General features: G+C 37.4%; 1 protein-coding gene across 28 annotated transcripts in view; it reads right to left on the bottom strand.

Annotated features, from left to right (window-relative positions):
- Positions 1–18,740, bottom strand: part of PHKA2 (phosphorylase kinase regulatory subunit alpha 2) — a 238,320-nt gene that overhangs the window by 179,256 nt on the left and 40,324 nt on the right. For 18 of the 28 annotated variants that reach the window (XM_034434190.3, XM_034434258.3, XM_034434276.3 and 15 more), the window contains 3 exons: positions 14,510–14,730; positions 11,642–11,800; positions 10,956–11,003 (listed from right to left, as the gene is read on the bottom strand). In XM_034434190.3, coding sequence (XP_034290081.1) covers positions 10,956–11,003; positions 11,642–11,800; positions 14,510–14,587 — 285 coding nt within the window. In that variant the 5' untranslated portion in view covers positions 14,588–14,730. The remainder of the gene's footprint in view (positions 1–10,955; positions 11,004–11,641; positions 11,801–14,509; positions 14,731–18,740) is intronic. The other 10 variants (XM_087871386.1, XM_034434250.3, XM_087871389.1 and 7 more) reach the window with 2 other exon arrangements.

The raw sequence follows: 18,740 nt of genomic DNA, 5'->3' as shown, positions 1-18,740 counted from the left end.
TGGATACTCTAAAAGCTTACATAAGAGGGGTCTCGATTGCATATATTGCAAAGAAAAGGAGAGAGAAAAATCAACAACAAAATAAACTACAGGAAGAACTCCAAAAATTAGAAGAAAAACTATATAAAGATCCCCAAAACAAGAAAATTAAAGAGGAAAGAAGGATAATTAAACATAAATTAAATTTGATTACACAGGAAGAATTAGCCTGGAAAATAAAGACAGCGAAGCAAAACTATTTTGAACATGCAAATTAAATAAGAAGGTGGTTAGTCTACAAACTGAAAAAAGAAAAGGACAAAAGAACGATACAATGCCTGAAAGATGAAGAAGGGGCAATTCGATACAGAAAAGAAGATAAAAAATGAATAATCTATAATTTCTTCTCTAAATTATATACACAAGAAAAAAAAAGAAGAATCAGAAATTAAAAAATATTTGGAGGAAATAAATGTTTGTAAATTGACAGACGAACAAAAAGAAATACTGAACAGACCAATTTCTGAAACTGAATTTGGGATGGCTATAAAAAGACAAAAAAATAATAAGACCCCAGGCCCTGATGGATTACCAATTGAACTATATAAGAATACAATAAATCAGATAGGAGGGCTAATGTTAGAAATATTTAATGATGTATTGCAGGAGACAAATATTCCGAAATCATGGTCAGAGGCATTAATTACACAAGGAAGATTCAGACCAACAACTAATACAAAACTACAGGCCTATCTCTCTATTGAATTCTGATTATAAAACATTTATGTCAATAATTGCGGAAAGACTAAAAATGATTCTGAATAAGCATATTCATTCGGACCAAAGCGGATTTTTACCAGGACGCCAAATTAAAAATAATACATGTACGATAGTTGATATATTAGAGTATTACGAAATACACTCGGAGAAGTAAATTTCATTGGTTTTCCTTGATGCACAAAAAGCTTTCAACAATCTGAACTGGAAATTCATGACAAAACTGATAAGGAAAATGGAATTTGGACAAAAATTTGGAAAAATGGTTGAAAAAATATATTCAAAACAAACAGCAAAAGTAATGTTTAATCAAGACACGACAGAGGGATTTGAGATACCAAAGGAAGTAAGACAAGTTTGCCCACTCTCCCCACTTCTTTTTATCCTATCACTGGAACCACTCTTAAATAGAATTAGGGAAGATCAAGAGATTAAAGGATTGTGGCTTCCGGTTTGACTTCCGTCGTCACTAGACGGTCTTTTGGGACCGCCACCCACGCCGCCCGTAAAGAGCCGCTTTTACAGCTGAGAGGCGGCTCGAAAAACTCTGTTTCTTTAAGGAAATGTGAGAAGAGCCGGCGAGAACAGGTAGAGCCCTCTGCGAAGTCCCCAGTTTTTTTTTTACTCTTGGGGAGGAAGCAGGATGAGGCTCCCTATCCAGCTCGCCGCTGCTCCGGGCTTCGGGGGAACTCTGCGCTTTGCAGAGCTAGACGATGTGACCAACCTAATCAGCGAAAACTAACAGATTGCTTAAATAAGCAGGATGAAATCCAGATTTGGGACTCTAAACTGCAAGTACTTGTAATAACCCTATGACTGATTTTAAGAATGAAGAAAGAGTGAAAGGGGAAAAAAAAAGTTTAAAATGGCGGCTGGCTTTAGAGGCTTGAGAAGAAAGCTGAAAGTGAAAGTCCTTCCGTCTGAATGGCTTAATATGCTACAAAGTATCTGAAGTAATAGCGCTGGCTAGAAGAGAAGGGGAAAAATTTCTGCTTCATGCTTCTCCTTTCTTAGAGACTTGATATTGATATTGTGTGGAGAGAAGATTTTTTCTTTAAAAAGAGTCTGTTTGAGTGGCAGGATGGCGCTAAAGCTGACAAAGCCAGACAACAAAGCTGCGGGGGGGGGTTCCCCCATTTATAAATCACAAGAGCAATTTTTGAATTTACAGACGCACAAGAATGGTTTTAAAGACTTAAAGGAATTTGTTCTGAAGGCGTTGGCAAGACATGATGAGATTATGAACCAGAATTTTGAAAAATTTAGACAGGAAATTAAAGAGTTGGTTCAACAAAAATATGATAACCTGAAGCGATATATTGTAACAGCTTTGAAAGGCTTTTCAGAAGTAATTGTACAAATGGATAAAAAATTGGAAGAAATCAATTTAGAAATAGAGTCTAAAATGAAGGAAGTTGATCATAAGATTTATAATTTGGATAATAAAATGCAAAGAATTGAAAATGATTTGACAATGATTCAAGAAAATAGCTTAGAAGTAGAGTCAAAAGTGAAGGAAGCTGATCACAAGACTTACAATGTAGATAATATAACGCAAAGGATTGAAAATGAAGTTACAATGGTGCAATTCAGATCCATGGAATTTGCGATTAGACTGAGGGGAATAAAGGAAAATAGAAGAGAGGATTTGAGAAAGATGTCTGTTGAAGCTCTGGCTGTGATTTTAAAGGTCAGCTCTGAAGAAGTATTCTGTAAAATTAATAAGAGTAAATTCTTGGGTGGCAAAGCAAAGGCAATTGCCTAGAGATGTGGTGATTTATTTTACTGATAAAGGAATAAGAAATGATATTGTGCAAAAGTCTTTTAACGCCACTCTAGAAGTGAATGGAATAAAGATCCGGATATATAAAGAGCTGCCGTCTAAGATGTTAAAAGACAGAAAAGACTTTGGATTTTTGGTGACTGAGCTAAAGAAACAAAACATCCCATTTAGGTGGGATGCTCCAGTTGGTATAATATTGAGATATCAAGGAGAAAGATATCAATTAAATACTGTTGAAAAAGCGGAAGAATTTTACTACAAGGTTTTTAAAATGGGCCCAACATCTCCACGTATGTCATCAGTGTCAGGAATACAGGAAGGTGACAAAGAAAAGCAAAATGAACAAGAGATTGCAGCTCAGGGCAAGCAGATGGAGACGGAGGTAATGGAAAAACAACAAGTTACAGAGGGCTTCTTGGATGAGTCGCTTTTGGATTCACCCTCAGAGGCTATAGTTGGATCACCTATAAATATAAGAGAGGCGGCTTTGGATTTCGATTTGATGTCTTATCAAGTTAAAGACCAGCATGTAATTCAACCAGTTAACATACAAGTCTTAAAAAAGCAACCATGGAGGGGATCTAAGTCACAACAAGTTAAGAAAAGAAGAAGCAGGTTCTACAAAACTTAAAAATTTTAAACTAAAAAAACTTTTTTACCCAACAGACTAATGCCAGTTATTTAGAGACGATTTAATATAATAAGCGGGATTTATAGAAGGCAGATACATGAAAACATAACGGAGGCAAATTACAGACTTATACTATTTTGAGAATAACAGATCTCTGCAGTGCTGGTGTCTTTGGGATGTGGAAGATGGCCTGTGATTGAGTGGACTGGAACTTTCTATTATGGACTCTATGAAAGATGGACTACGCATATGTTGAGCTACAAGGCAAGAGAACTATGGAATAGGGGCATGCAGATGATCTGGTTGTTACCCTAACGTGGTTGTTGGAATTAATAATCTAGACAAAAGACATTACAGAAGATACCATATGGAATATAAATATAAAGTCACTCGGGGGGGGGGGTTATATACAGAAATACTTATCAATGATGCGGACAGATGATAATTGAAGATACTAAATACACTGTTGGAAGCAGGATTTGATGTTACCTGAACATGGTCGATGGAATTAACAATCTAGTTGAAAGACATTACAGAAGATACTATATGGAATACAAATTTAAAGTCATTTGAGGATTTTATTTATATATGGAAATATCTTTTAGTGATACGGGCAGAAGAATAAAGATATTAAATATATTATGTATGGTAGACCTGCAGGAAAGTGGGTGAAACAAAATTGATATGGTACAAGGAGATAGGTTAGGTTACTGATTGCTTAGTTTAGGAAAACGGATGTTATGTTTAGATATTAATATACTTAAAAGATTTGAATTAAGAGATATATGTATGGGGGTGGAGGAAATGGGTAGCTTATGAGTAGAATAAATGCCAAATTAGGATCTATTATATAGTTTTATAGCTGAATGCTGTTTTGAAATGTATAGTATATGGGGGATATAATAATAATGTTAGAAAGAAATGTTTAGCACATAGGGGGTGGTGTAAAAGTGTGGTAAAGTATTATATAATGTGATATCAACTTGGATTTCATCTTAGAGAAGCCATGGGGGGAGGGGAGGGGGAGGGGGGGCTGGGGGGGAAGGGGGAAAAAGGGGGAAAATCTGTATTTGAAAAACTTTTTCAATAAAAAAAAAGAGATTAAAGGATTGAGAATTAAGAATGAGGAGTATAAAATTCAAGCCTATGCAGACGATATGGTTTTTATAATTGAAGAGCCGCTAAAATCAGGCCCTAAATTGATCAGAAAAGTAGAGGAATTTGGTGCAGTGGCAGGTTTAAAAATAAATCAAAATAAATCAAAATTATTAACTAAAAACTTTACAAAAGAACAGGAGATAGAATTAGAAAAGACTATGGCTATACAAACTACCAAAAGAATAAAATATTTGGAAATCTGGCTGACTGCAAGAAGCTCATCAATCAAAAAAGAAAACTATGATAAATTGGTTTGGCAAATTGAGAAGGATTTGGAAAATTGGACAAAGCTGCAAATTTAGTCATGGGGGATTTCAACCTGCCATCTGTCGGCGAAACGTCTGAGGTGGCTCGAGAGTTTATGGCTTCCATGACGGCCATGGACCTTACTCAGTTAATTCATGACCCCACTCACATGGGTGGACACACTCTGGACTTAGTTTTTGTCTCTGGTCAGTGGTCGAGTGGCCTTGATACAGGGGATATAGTCATCGAACCCTTGTCATGGTCTGACCACTCGCTCCTTCGACTGGACTTTCTAACCGCTGCACCCCGCCGCAGGGAGGCGGGACCGACCAGGTGGTTCCGCCCCAGGCACCTGATGGACCCTGATAGGTTCCAGATGGAGCTTGGGCCATTTCCTGAGACTCTGGCTCATGACTCGGCTGAGGACCTGGTGGCCGCCTGGGATAATGCGGCTGCCGGGGCCTTGAACCGTGGCGTGCCTTTGCGGCCTCTGACCCGGCACCGAACTCACCTAGCTCCTTGGTTCTCCGAGGAGCTCAGGGAAATGAAGCGCCGGAAAAGACGCCTGGAGAGTAGTTGGAGGACCAGCTGCTCCGAATCCGACCGAACACTGGTGAGGTCTCATATTAAGACCTACCTAGTGGCGATAAAAGCGGCGAAATCTAGCTATTTTGCCGCTCTTATCGCGTCATCAGATAATCGCCCGGCCGCCCTGTTTAGGGTGACCCGCTCCCTCCTCCATCTGGAAGCGGGGGATGACCCCTTGCAGGGCCTAGCTGAGGAGTTTGTGCAGTATCTGTATGACAAAATCGCTCAGATTCGGGAAGGGCTGGCCTCTGACTGGGTATGTCCGGACGGGATGACTGAGGCAGGTCTTGAGAGTGTTATCTGGGGGGGGGGGTTCGATCCTGTGGCTCCTGAGGACATGGACAGGATCCTGGGATGGCTGAACGCGACCACATGTTTATTGGACCCGTGTCCCTCCTGGTTGGTACTGGCTTCCCGGGAGGTGACACGAGGCTGGCTCCAGAAGATTGTTAACGCTTCTTTGAGTGAGGGGGTCCTGCCGGCTGCTTTGAAAGAAGTGGTTGTGAGGCCCCTCCTCAAGAAGCCCTCTCTGGATCTGGCTGTTTTGGCTAACTATCGTCCAGTCTCCAACCTTCGCTTCGTTGCGAAGGTTGTTGAGAGTGTGGTGGCGCAACAGCTTCCCCGGTACCTGGATGAAGCTATCTATCTAGACCCGCTCCAGTCCGGCTTCCGGCCTGGGCACAGCACGGAAACGGCATTGGTCGCGTTGGTGGATGATCTCTGGAGGGCTCGGGATAGGGGTTGCTCCTCTATCCTGGTCCTGTTAGACCTCTCAGCGGCTTTTGATACCATCGACCATGGTATCATGTTGCACCGGTTGGCGGGGTTGGGGGTAGGGGGCACTGTTCTGCGGTGGTTCTCCTCCTACCTCTCTGACCGGTCACAATCTGTGTTGACGGGGGGGCAGCGGTCGACCCCGAGGCACCTTGCTTGTGGGGTGCCACAAGGGTCGGTCCTCTCGCCCCTTCTGTTCAACATTTATGTAAAGCCGCTGGGTGAGATCATCCGTGGCTTTGGGGTGGAGTTCCATCAGTACGCTGATGACACCCAGCTGTACATCTCCACCCCAGGCCACCCCAACGATGCCCTTGAAGTGATGTCCCAGTGCCTGGAGGCTGTGCGGGTCTGGATGTGGAGAAACAGGCTCCGACTCAACCCCTCCAAGACCGAGTGGCTGTGGCTTCCAGCGTCCCGATATAGCCAGCTGACGCCATCGCTGGCTATTGGGGGCGAATCACTCGCCCCCACGGAGAGGGCTCGTAACTTGGGCATCCTCCTGGACGCACGGCTGTCTTTAGAAGACCATTTGACGGCCGTGGCCAGGGGGGCTTTTTATCAGGTTCGCCTGATATGCCAGTTGTGTCCCTTTCTAGATCGGGATTCTCTACGCACAGTCACTCAGGCCCTAGTCACTTCCCGCCTGGACTACTGCAACGCTCTCTACATGGGGCTCCCCCTGGGGTGCACCCGGAGGCTCCAGCTGGTCCAGAATGCGGCTGCGCGGGGGATTATGGAGGCGACGAGGCGCTCCCATGTGACACCTCTCCTGCGCGAGCTGCACTGGCTCCCGGTGGTCTTCCGGGTGCGCTTCAAGGTGTTGGTGACCACCTTTAAAGCGCTCCATGGCTTAGGGCCGGGGTACTTACGAGACCGCCTTCTGCCACCAATAGCCTCCCACCGGCCAGTACGCTCACACAGAGTGGGCCTCCTCAGGGTGCTGTCCGCCAGACAATGTCGGCTGGCGACCCCACAGGGAGAGCCTTCTCTGTGACGGTGCCCACCCTCTGGAACAACCTTCCCCCAGAGTTACGTACAATAACAGACCTCCGGATTTTTCGTCGGGCCCTGAAAACCTATTTATTTCAACTAGCTGGGCTGGCGTGAGTTTAATTTTAAATTGATTTTAAATTGGGTTGTTTTAATTTACGGCCAGAATATTTAATTATTTTAATATTGTTTTTAAATTTTGTATGCTCTGTTTTTACTTTGGCTGTGCACCGCCCTGAGTCCTTTTTGGAGAAGGGCAGTATAGAAATTTAATTAATAAATAAATAAATAATAAATAAAATTTCATGGTCAGGAAGAGTGGCGGCAATAAAAATGAGTATCTTGCCCAAAATTTTATTCCTCTTCCAAGTTATACCGATTAGAATGGAAAAAAAAATCTTTGATTTATTAAACAGAATGACTACAAAATTTATTTGGCAAGGGAAGAAAGCCAGAATCATATTAAAAGTATTACAAGACACAAGAGACAGAGGAGGAATAGCCTTCCTGGACTGGGAGACCTATTACCAAGCAGCTGGCTTAGTCTGGATAAAGGAGTGGATAGAATTAGAAAATAAAAGACTCTTAATATTAGAGGGACACGATCTTCATGTAGGGTGGCACGCATTTCTATGGGGGAGGGGGGAAACAGAGCACTCATGGATACTTCAAAAGACATGTAATTAGGAACTCACTCTTTAACAATTTGGAACAAAATTAAGAAACATCACTATATAGGAGTACTGTCCTGGATCTCCCCAGAAGAAATATTAACACACCCAAATTTAGTAGACTGGTCCAAAATTATTAGATATAGGGATATTGTTAATGAGGGGGGAACTCTAAAAACAAAACACGAATTGGAACAGGACTTAGGTAGGGAAATACAATGGTGGTCATACCTACAAATAAGATCAAAATATATTGAGGAGAGGAAAACGGATCAAATTAGAGTAGAACAAACCGACCTTGATAAAATTCTGTTAAAGAATGAACAAAAACTAATTAGTAAAATATACAAATTTCTATTACGGTATAAAATGAAAGAGGAAACTGTGAAAGAAACGATGATCAAATGGGCCCAAAATTTTAATTATCCGATAAAGTTGGAGAAGTGGGAGAAGATGTGGAAAACAAATATGAAATTAACAATCTCAACTGCATACAAGGAAAACCAGATGAAAATGTTTCACAGATGGCATCTTCCACCAGCAAGAATAGTGAAAATGTTCCCCAGCAATTCTCCGAAATGCTGGAAGTGTAAGATTAGTTATGGAACATTCTATCACCAATGGTGGACATGCCCGGTGGCGAAAAAATTTTGGAAGAAAATTAAAAATTGGATCGAAGAAATAATCCAGAATTCAATAGAGGGAAAACCTGAACAGTTTCTATTAGGGATATCAATAGAAAATTATACTAAAGAAACACAGTATCTCATACTACATATATTGACAGCAGCACGTATTATATATGCACAATATTGGAAGAAAGAAGAATTACCACCAGATAAGGATATAATTAAAAAGATTCTGGAATGCACAGAACTGTATAAACTAACTAAAGAAATTCAGGGGAAAGAGGAAACCAAATTCTATAAAGTGTGGAATAATTGGTATGAATGGCTGAAAAATAAGGAAATAAATTAAAGGAATGAAGAAGGGAAAGAGAAAAATGTGATAAATCAATTAACATGTTAGTAGAAATGAAATATAATAGGAGAAAAAGGCTGAATAAGTTAACATTATAATATCTGTAAATATTAATATACTGTGTAGTAAGAAATGGATCACTATTAAGTAGCTGAAAAAGAAACTAAGATTCTTGTATATGTTGTATGTCTATGTATGTCTTTTTAACTATGTTTAAAATAAAAAACTTTTAAAAAAATTAAATTCATTTCATGTTTTTTCAGTTCCATTTGTTTTTTAACTTTATTATTTTGTGTATCCTTTTGTAATTTCTTCTCTAACCTCTTATACTCCTCTTCTAATTTCTTCTGTGTTTGTCTTTTCTTTTTATTCTTAATAAATTTATTCATAATAAATATGTTATTGCCAGGCCTCTAATATATGCTTTCATTGTATCCCATACATTCTGAAGTGATGTATCCTCCTTTTTGTTTATTTTTTAAAAAAATCTCTAGTTCTTTTTCCAAAAATTGTTGAAATTCTTTTTCATTTAAGATTGTTTGGTTCAAAGTCCATCTAGGCTTTTTCTTTTGTCCTTTCCATGTTATTATAATTGGGTTATGATCCGCCGAAATATTTGTTTCAATGTTTACTTCTTGTACATTGTCTATTAAGTCTATTGACATCCATATCACATCTATCCTAGACCATGACATGTGCCTATTTGAATAAAAGGTATATTGTTTTTCCTTCAAGGTCTATTTCTCCATACATCTTGTATACTTTAATTCCTCTAGCATTGTGAAGAAAGTCTTCGGAAATGTTTTTCTGGTTTTCTTATTTACTTTTGTAATTTTATAATCCAAATCAGCAACTATTACAGCATTAAAGTCACTCATTATACATATATTTTCATATTCCAATTCTAGTATTTTTCTGTGTAACTTCCCATAGAATTCTTCTTGTTTGTCATTTGGTGCATATAACGCTACCCAGAGTATTTGTTTAAAGTTCATCCTTACTTCCACCATCAGAATCCTTCCTTCTTCATCCACAAATATTGGCTTAGGTTCTAATTTTTCTTTAATGTATAAAACTACTCCTCTTTTGCTTTGTTGTATCAATGAGGTAAATAAAACTCCTTATTTTGAGTATTCTAATAATTTTGTGTATTGTTTTCTAATATGTACTTCATGTAAACATATAATGTCCATCTTTAATCTATTTAATTTATTTAAGATTCTATTCCTTTTTGTCACCGAATTCAATCCATTTACATTTATTGATATTACTTTTATTCCTTCTTCCATGTTTTACTTATACTAATTTTCGATCTTGTCGCTCGTCTCTCTTTGTTCTTTTGCATCTTTTGCTCTTACTCCTTCTCTTATTGCTCTTTCTTCCTGTTCTTTTATCCTTTCTTCTTTCTCTTTTATCTTTTATCCAGAGAGACTCTGGTTATCCGGTCCCTCTTGCTTCTCCCAATTTTCCATCATCTAATGGTCTCCAAAATTGCTGATAAAATAATTTCGCTTTTTCAATAGAATCTAATCTATGTCTTTGTTCTTGCCATGTCACCAGTATTCCTTCAGGTATTAGCCACCTAAAACTCACTTCTTTTGTAATTAAAAATTTTGTTAGAAAATGATATTCTTTCCTCAAATTCTTAATTTTCAGCTGCTAAAAAGGGATATAAATTACTCTAAATATGGCCAATACATCATACCTAAAATATCATGAAAACAAACCTGAGTTTGATACAGTTGCTAAACCAATCCATGATCAAGTTCTTATGAATATAAACATATAAACAATATGAATATAAACACAATGGAGTTTTACTTAAAGAAAAAAATTAGCTACCTAAACAACTAATTTCAATCTAAAAATAAGCAGGGTTTCATTTCCCATTTTTTAAAATTTATTTATCTGTCTATCTATCTATCTAACTAACTATCTTATCTTATAGTCTTTTAATTTGGGGTAGAGTTGAGGCGACTGGATGGAACTAAGCATTTACTGTAGCTAAAAAGGCATACTTTGTTATTTACTTAATGTGATTTATAAATTACATGTGTGTAGTTGACACATACTGACTGGAACTGAACAATTTTGGTCAGATTTTGGGGCAGGGAGGGGAACCTTGGAACCATTTAAAGTAGTACTATAAACAGATATATTACAGAAACGTAATACATTGATTATAACTCTTTTCTGTCCCATAAAGAGGAGGGGCGGAAATCACACTGTCAAAAATCAGCTGTTTTCCACAATCTTAGAGAGACTCCAGGGCTACCAAACAGTGTTCTTCTTTACACCAAAACTCAGTCACTTTAATTTAATTTTATGCCACTGCTTATAAATTAAGTTAATAAAGATTCATGTTGATTTTTACCTGTCTCATCATACATTGCAAGAGCCCCCGCATTAGTTTCACAACATTCTATGGAGGTAAAAGAAAAAGAAAAATGATTACTATCCAATTTAATTTTTAGAAGGTATACCTACAGTATAACTAATGATCAATGTTCATGCAAAAATTGAATATCTAGATCTATGCATTTATATACAGTGTTTTGGAATTCTTCCAGTATTTAAGAAAATGCTTGTCTTAGATCAGCGGTCCTTAACCTTTGCAGCTTGATGGCCCAGCTGGGGGGAGAGGGGAACTGAGCCGTGCGAGTGGCGGGCCAGCATGCACAGCACACACATGTAGCATGCACACAAGTGGCCGCCAACCTGCAGCTTGTGCAAGTTGAGCTGCGTGTGCACACGCACACACTCTGGCCAGTCACTCATGCTGCCAATTTTGAATGGGTCAAGGAACCTCTGTCTTAGATAACATTTTGACATATTAAATATGTGCTGTCGATTTATGATAAATTAATCAAGATATCACAGAATTAAAAAAAAGATCCATGGATTCAAAATCCATGTTTATCTTTTTTCAATTCTCAAATTTTAACATTACTCCCAAATTAACAGATTTTGTAGTGTATTTAAAATGAAGGACATATTTTTAGAAAAGCATTGGTACTATTTACCTATGTATATGTTTCACATAGAAGGAAATAAGTGTACCTGTTCTAATTCATATGCTTTGGCTTTATCTTCATCTCGGTCTGCATTCTTCCTGTAGGCCATCCCTAGGCCCCAGACAGCCAAAATGCTGTATATATTATCTCGCACCCAAGCATCTTTTTGTTCTGTGCTGGCAGAAAGTAGTCCTGTAACTGGATTCTAAATTTTAAAAAAAGAATAAGAAGCAATTTATTAAATAGAATATAGAGAGTTACTGTTCCATGGTGGTTGAGACGTAAAGCTGAGAATTAGGAACATTCTTTTTTCAAATCTAATCTCCATAATGAAAGCAGATGGCCATGGTGGGCATGCTACTATTTAATTAACTAACATATACAAAGTCTATTAGGAAACAATACCAGCTACATTATAGGGTTACTTTAAAAAAAATTTAAATGAAAAACACAACACATTGAGACAATGACCACAAAGTCCCATTTATTTCCCTTTGGTGAACAGGAAGCTTTTACGCAGAATTAATACATTCTAAGTTGCTATTTGGTAAGCCTCACCAGGTTGAAGTATGAGATTGCAGAAAAATGAGCAGAATGCAAATCTACTATGATAAAGGAAAGATAATTAACTCTAGCACTGTCATTTTGTCTAAGATTTTCTGTTGACCATATAATATTAGAAGATGTTAGACAACCCATGACCTGTTGGGTCATCATTTCAGAGAGATTTCCTTACCAGACTCCTGAATGACAGAGCTTCTAATGTACTAGAAAAGTTCTTTAAAATTCAGTGAAATATTCAGAGATGTAACACAGCTCTATAGACGCCACATTGCAATATAGTAATCCAATTGGGAAATGATCAAAGCATGACTGACATAAAGGGTTTCCCTGTCTACATATGGCACTACAGGCATATGAGATGAATTTGGGCAAAAGACATCCTAATCACAGCAGTTCAAGCATGAGCTATGAGTCAAAGAAGGCCCCCAAATTGACTACCAGTCCTGAAGAGGGAGTGAATCCCATTCAGGAGGAAAGAAGGAACTACTCCAAACTTAGAGAGTTGAAATATCCATAGCTGCTCAATCTTGTCAGAGTTGAGCCTATGTTTGTTCTTTCTCACCCAGATTCATACAGCCTTTAGATATTCAAACAAGAACTTTCCAGCGTTACCTAGCTGATCATTGGCCAAGACATATAGCTGGTATCATCAACATAGTGATGATACTGGAGTTCACAATAATGTATTACATCATCAAGCGCTCTTATGAAGATGCTAAACATGAGGGGCAATGGCATTGAGCGTTGAGGCACTCAAAACAGGAGAAGCCTCCAACTCCCCTGCCTTATTAACCCCAAATGGGCCTGAATACAGAGAAAATAGATAAACCCTTAGTACGCCCTGCTTCCCACTCCTAATCCCACTCCAGAAGGATACTATGATCAACGGTATCAAAAGCCACCGAGAGATCAAAAACAGGACAGTTTCTGCCTAAACTCTGCTAAAGGTAATCAATAAGCACAATCAATGCCATCTCAATAGTCGCCTCCAGACAAGAAGGGTGGCACACAAATCAAATAAATACAAATCTAATAAATAAATATTGTGCATTAGTTAAAAACCAGACTCAATTCAATAAATATACCTACTGCTATTCTCTGCTATACTGGTTTTTAAAATATTAGTTGTTTCATAGTTTCTTATTATTACTGTCCTAATTGCGATTTACTCCATTCCTAAGTACCGCATAGGTGACCAAACACTTTTCGCCCTGATGGAGACTGAAAGCCTTGTGTGCTTTCAAAGGGGATGATTTGAAATGGAGTGATTAGCTCCATCCCCTTTGCAAGCAGACAAAGCTTTGTCTCCCTCTGGGTGAAAAGTGTGCAGCAGAGCCAGGTGGAGGCAGAGGCGATCCCAATGCGCTACCCACTCACTCCCACCATCTCTCAACTTGTTTGCGGCCGCGCCGAACAAATGCCCATGTGGAGCGCCGGGATCTGGCTCCCCCATCCCCCATGCCTCTGCCTGCTGCCAGTGCCTGTGTCATCGCACAAGCCTCCCGTGAGTCTCCAGTGAGTCAGGCAGCTGCACAGCACATCTGGATCTCCTGTCTTCTCCCTCCCCACACCTCTCCTCCAAGCTCAGACTTTTTAATATTTGCACTGTGCCAAAGGGCCGGCGGGCTGCAGCTGCTGCCAGACACCATCGGCCCCCACACGTTTACCACCTCTCATGCTGGCCACACCCATCCCTCTGAGCTTATTTTCAGGGTAGGGCTTATATCAGGCCCACCCCAAAAAATTAGGCTAGGGCTTGTTTTTGGGGTGGGTCTTATTTTCGGGAAAACATGGTACAGACTACAGGAAGATCACAAACCACACAAGTAGAGACCATATGCCATATTTATTTTTCAGGCACATGCCTTTTCACTCTAAACCATTTAAAGCTTTTTCAGATGCCTCAAAATTTGGAATAGATTAGTAGAATTACTCAAATCTACAAAGCTTTTGACCAAAGTTATCTTTTAACCAAAGATAAGATCAATGTTTCTTGTAGTATGTTGGCACTTAGTCACAAACACCTATCCATACAAAACCAAAAACTTTTTTAAAAATAGGGGAGTTGAACTTTGATCAGCCTGCAGAATATTTTACTTAAAAAACAAAACAAAACCCAGAAGCCCTGATTAAGAGCAAAGACATAGTGATAGAGAATTAACTGGATTCAAGTGAACTCTCCCCCCCACATTCTAATAGAACGCCATAAAGTTCTCATTTGCTTTGGATTCCATACAATAGGGGAAAAAATTCTAAATAACCTCAAATATTTGACACAATACATTTATTTATAGAGCCAACAAATCTAGAGAGATGTAACAAATCATAACCGGTAATCTACTGTACTCACCTGATGATTCAAAATTGTCTGTTGAACAAGCCGAGCATAGCCATCTAGGCGGACTCCAGAATTGCTCCTGCTCCTCATTTCCAATCTCCTCACAATCCCTTACGAAACATGAAAAGTGTGGCTAGGTACTGTGCAGGTTGACAGAGTGCCTTTCTTTTTCTCTAGCATCCGTTAGTATTTGTGTTTCACTCACTCATTAGCATGCAGAACTGCAATTCTTGCTGGCAACATGCAACAGACAAAACAAACAGCAACTATTAACAAGCAGATATAAGTTTGCCCTTTAGCCTAAAAAGCAGGTGCAGTCAAAATGATACCTTGCAACTTATATACATCTATATGAAAGCAAACTTATCTTTCTATATGAATAATTACCACTAATTACTCTACCGCTTATTAAAATACTACAGCTAATAGCTGCACTTGTGTGCATAAATATCTGTCAAATAATTTATCGACATAAGAATTTTACTGTTCCATCTTTGTTCTAGGAATCTCAGACAGTTTGCATGGGATTTTTTTTTTACATTTATCCTTACAAGGATCTTCGGGGGGGAAAGGTGGAAATACTGTAGCAGATTTACATCTTGAGTAGGCAGTTATTTGAATCAGTGCTCCCAATTTGTTTAATATATTACTACCTATAATACAGTTATGAATACAACCATGACTGTTATATATATATATATATATATATATATATATATATATATATATATATATATATATATATATATATATATATATATATATATATAATTTTTAGTATAATTCCATCTTCCATTAAATAGTGTGTCGTCTGAGTACAAATATCTTTGTGCAGTAATAATCAAAGTTTACAACAGTATTCATTACATCAATATTAATTCTCTGATTTTACAATACTAATATTGAACATAATATATTCACTTCTCCCTCTTAACGTACCTTCTATATTTCATTAATCATCTTCTTTTATTTTCCTATATCTAACTTCCATTTTTATTTTCTAACTATCGATAAAATAATTCCCATGTTGTGTAGTATTCTTTCTCCATAATTGCAAGTGTTAATCTATTCATTTCTGCACATTGTAATATTTTCCTAATCACATTCTCATCTGTAGGGATCTCTTCACTTTTCCAGTTTTGTGCGAATACAATTCTAGCTGCAGTTAATACATGAATAATTAGATATGCATTCCCCTTACTATAGGTTTCAGATAAAATCCCCAACAAAAATATTTCTGGTTTTAAATCAATGTGCTGTTTTATCACCTTTTTCAGCCACATACGTATTTTTGTCCGGTATTTTTTTGCTTCTATGCATGTCTACCACATATGATAATAAGACCCAGGAATCTGGTGGCATTTCCAACATTTAGCTGTTTTATCTTTAAACATTTTTGCCAACCTTGCGGTGCAAAGTGCCATCTATACAAATTTTCTTTATATGCAGTTGACATTGTTAATTTATAGTTCCTGTCTAGATAAATTTTTGCCATTTATCTAGTTCAATTGTGTAGCCAAAGTTTTTTGCCCATGCTATCATTGTCTCCTTCACTTATTCATCTTCCAATTTGATGCCCAGTAAGTAGCTATAGGTTTTCTTTATCAATCTTTCTTTTTTATATATAAATTTTTTATTTTTATTTCTCATAAACACATTTACACGTACAGTCATTTTCATCATTTTTCATTCATCTTTTCATTTAACTTTCATTTCACTTTTAAATGATTTTTATTTTTTTGGGACAGCTCTTTTACCCTTTACCTAAACTCCAACCTTTCTTCTTCTCCTCCCCTTCTCTTCCTTCCTCTCTCTTCTCCTACTTCCTTCGTTCTTTCTCTCCTCTTTCCTACTTCCCCTTCTCTTCCCCCACTCCTCTCTTCTTCCCCCTTTCTAACCTTCTCCTCTACTCCTCTTTCCCCTCCCTTTTCTTCCTCTCCTTTTCCCTTTCTTCTTTCTCTTCTCTCCTCTCCTCTCTTCTCCCTTCCTCTCTCTCTACTCCTTCCCCTCTCTCCTGTTGTTTCCCTTTTCAGTTCAATCTAAAGTGGTATTCGAGCAGCCTCGATTTTCTAATTATCTTTATTCTCATTTCAATTTCTTATTCAATTATTATTTATTTTTATTTCATCATTTGTGTACATTTTAAAATATTTCACTTTTTTCCCTTTTACCCCCCCCCTCCTTCCCTTTCTCCTTTTACTTGACATCATCTGGGTATTTATTTTTCTAATTGTTTTCTCCCATCTATTCTCTATCTATTTTATTTCTATATCCTTCTTCAGATTTCTTTTCTAACCAATCATAAAATTTATCCCATGTCTTGAAATACATCAACTTCTCTTTATCTTTTATTCTCAATGTTAATCTATTCATTTCTGCACATTCTAAAATTTTCTTTATAATTTCTCCTTCCAACGGGATTTTATCTGCTTTCCAGTTTTGTGCAAATACAATTCTAGCTGCTGTTATTATATGAATAATTAAATATGTATCTTCTTTATTGTATTTCTCTAACCATGTTTGTATTTTCACCCAATATTGTTTTGCTTCTTTACACAACCACCACATATGATAGTATGATCCCGGCAATTGGTGACATTTCCAACACTTAGCTGATTTATCTTTAAACATCTTAGCTAATCTTTCTGGTGGCATATGCCATCTATAAAACATCTTATACAAGTTTTCTTTATAGGCTGTTGCCATTGTTAATTTGTAGTTTCTTTCCCAAAGTTGTTGCCATTTCTCCAATTCTATGGTATATCCAAAAATTTTTGCCCATGCTATCATTGTTTCTTTTACTTCTTCATCTTCTAATCTAATACACAGTAAATAATTATATAATTTCTTAATCATTTTCTCATCTGTTCCTGTAAATATTTCATCCAGTTCTGATTTCCCCAAGTTGAAGCCATATTGTCTACGATCTGCTTCATATCTTGATTGTATTTGCAGTCTTGTATACCAATCTATCTCGATCCCTTGTCTCTCTAGTTTTTGTTTTTGTTTCAGTTCTCCCCGATCTGTCCAAATATCTTTATATCTAACAATATTCCCCATGTTCACAATATTTGGGTATGTCACCGCTTCTATTGTAGAAAGCCACATTGGAATATTCAAATAATGTTTTTCTTTCACTCTCTCCCACACTGATAACAAACCATTTCTTACATAACGTCTTTGGAAATATCTATGTATCCTTTGTTTCCCATACCATAAAAAGGCATGCCAACCCAGTTGTAAATCATGACCCTCCAATGTCAATAGTCTTGTATTCCTTAATAAAATCCATTCTTTAATTCATGTTAACGCTGCCGCTTGATAATACAATTCCCAATTCGGAAGGCCAAACCCACCTCTAATTCTTGAATCTTGTAGCATTTTTATGTTGATCCTTGCTCTCTTTCCTTGCCACACATATTTCCACATTATTTTCTTCAACTCTTCAAAAATATTTCTTCAAAATATTTTTTCTCGTTTTATTGGTATGGTTTGAAATAAAAATAATATTTTTGGTAATACATTCATTTTTATTAATGCTATTCTTCCCATTAGTGATAATTGCAAGTTTCTCCATTTCTCCAGCTCTATTTCAATTTGTTTTTTCAGTTTATGATAATTGTCTTCCTTAAGCAATGCACATCTTGATGTCAGATAGATGCCCAAATATTTCACTTTCTTCACAATTTCAATGTTGTTTCTCCATCATCTCCTTCTTTTGCTTTTCTCTCATATTTTTAACTAATATTTTTGTCTTATCTTTATTAATTTTCAGACCTGCTACCTTCCCATATTCTTCTATTTGTTCTAATAGTTTTGGTACTGTCTCTATTGGGTCTTCCATAATAAACACCAAATCATCAGCAAATGCTTGTAGTTTATATTCTTCTTTTTTAATTCTCATTCCTTTTATTTCCTTTTCATGCCTCACTTTTCTATTTAAAATCTCTATTATTTATTTATCTAATAAATAATAATGGAGATAAAGGACATCCATGTCTTGTTCCTTTTCTAATATCTATTTTTCCTGTCATTTCACCATTTACCATCACCTTTGCCACTTGATCTCTATATATAGTTTGGATCATATTTATAAATCTGTCTCCAAAATCCATCTGTCAGGTTTCGGTGTTATCTTAAATAAACTTCATTCTCAAACGCAAAGTCTCTGATGAATCTTTTCTTTATTTAAGAGTAAAAATGTCATTCCTGAACTCTGGATGTAGCCCAGACTGGTATCTTC

This window comes from Pantherophis guttatus, chromosome 5, assembly GCF_059756535.1.
Source record: "Pantherophis guttatus breed Tessera chromosome 5, ASM5975653v1, whole genome shotgun sequence".
NCBI lineage: Eukaryota > Metazoa > Chordata > Lepidosauria > Squamata > Colubridae > Pantherophis > Pantherophis guttatus.
The sequence above is the reverse complement of the archived record's forward strand: the minus strand, read 5'-3'. Positions and strand labels throughout refer to the sequence as shown.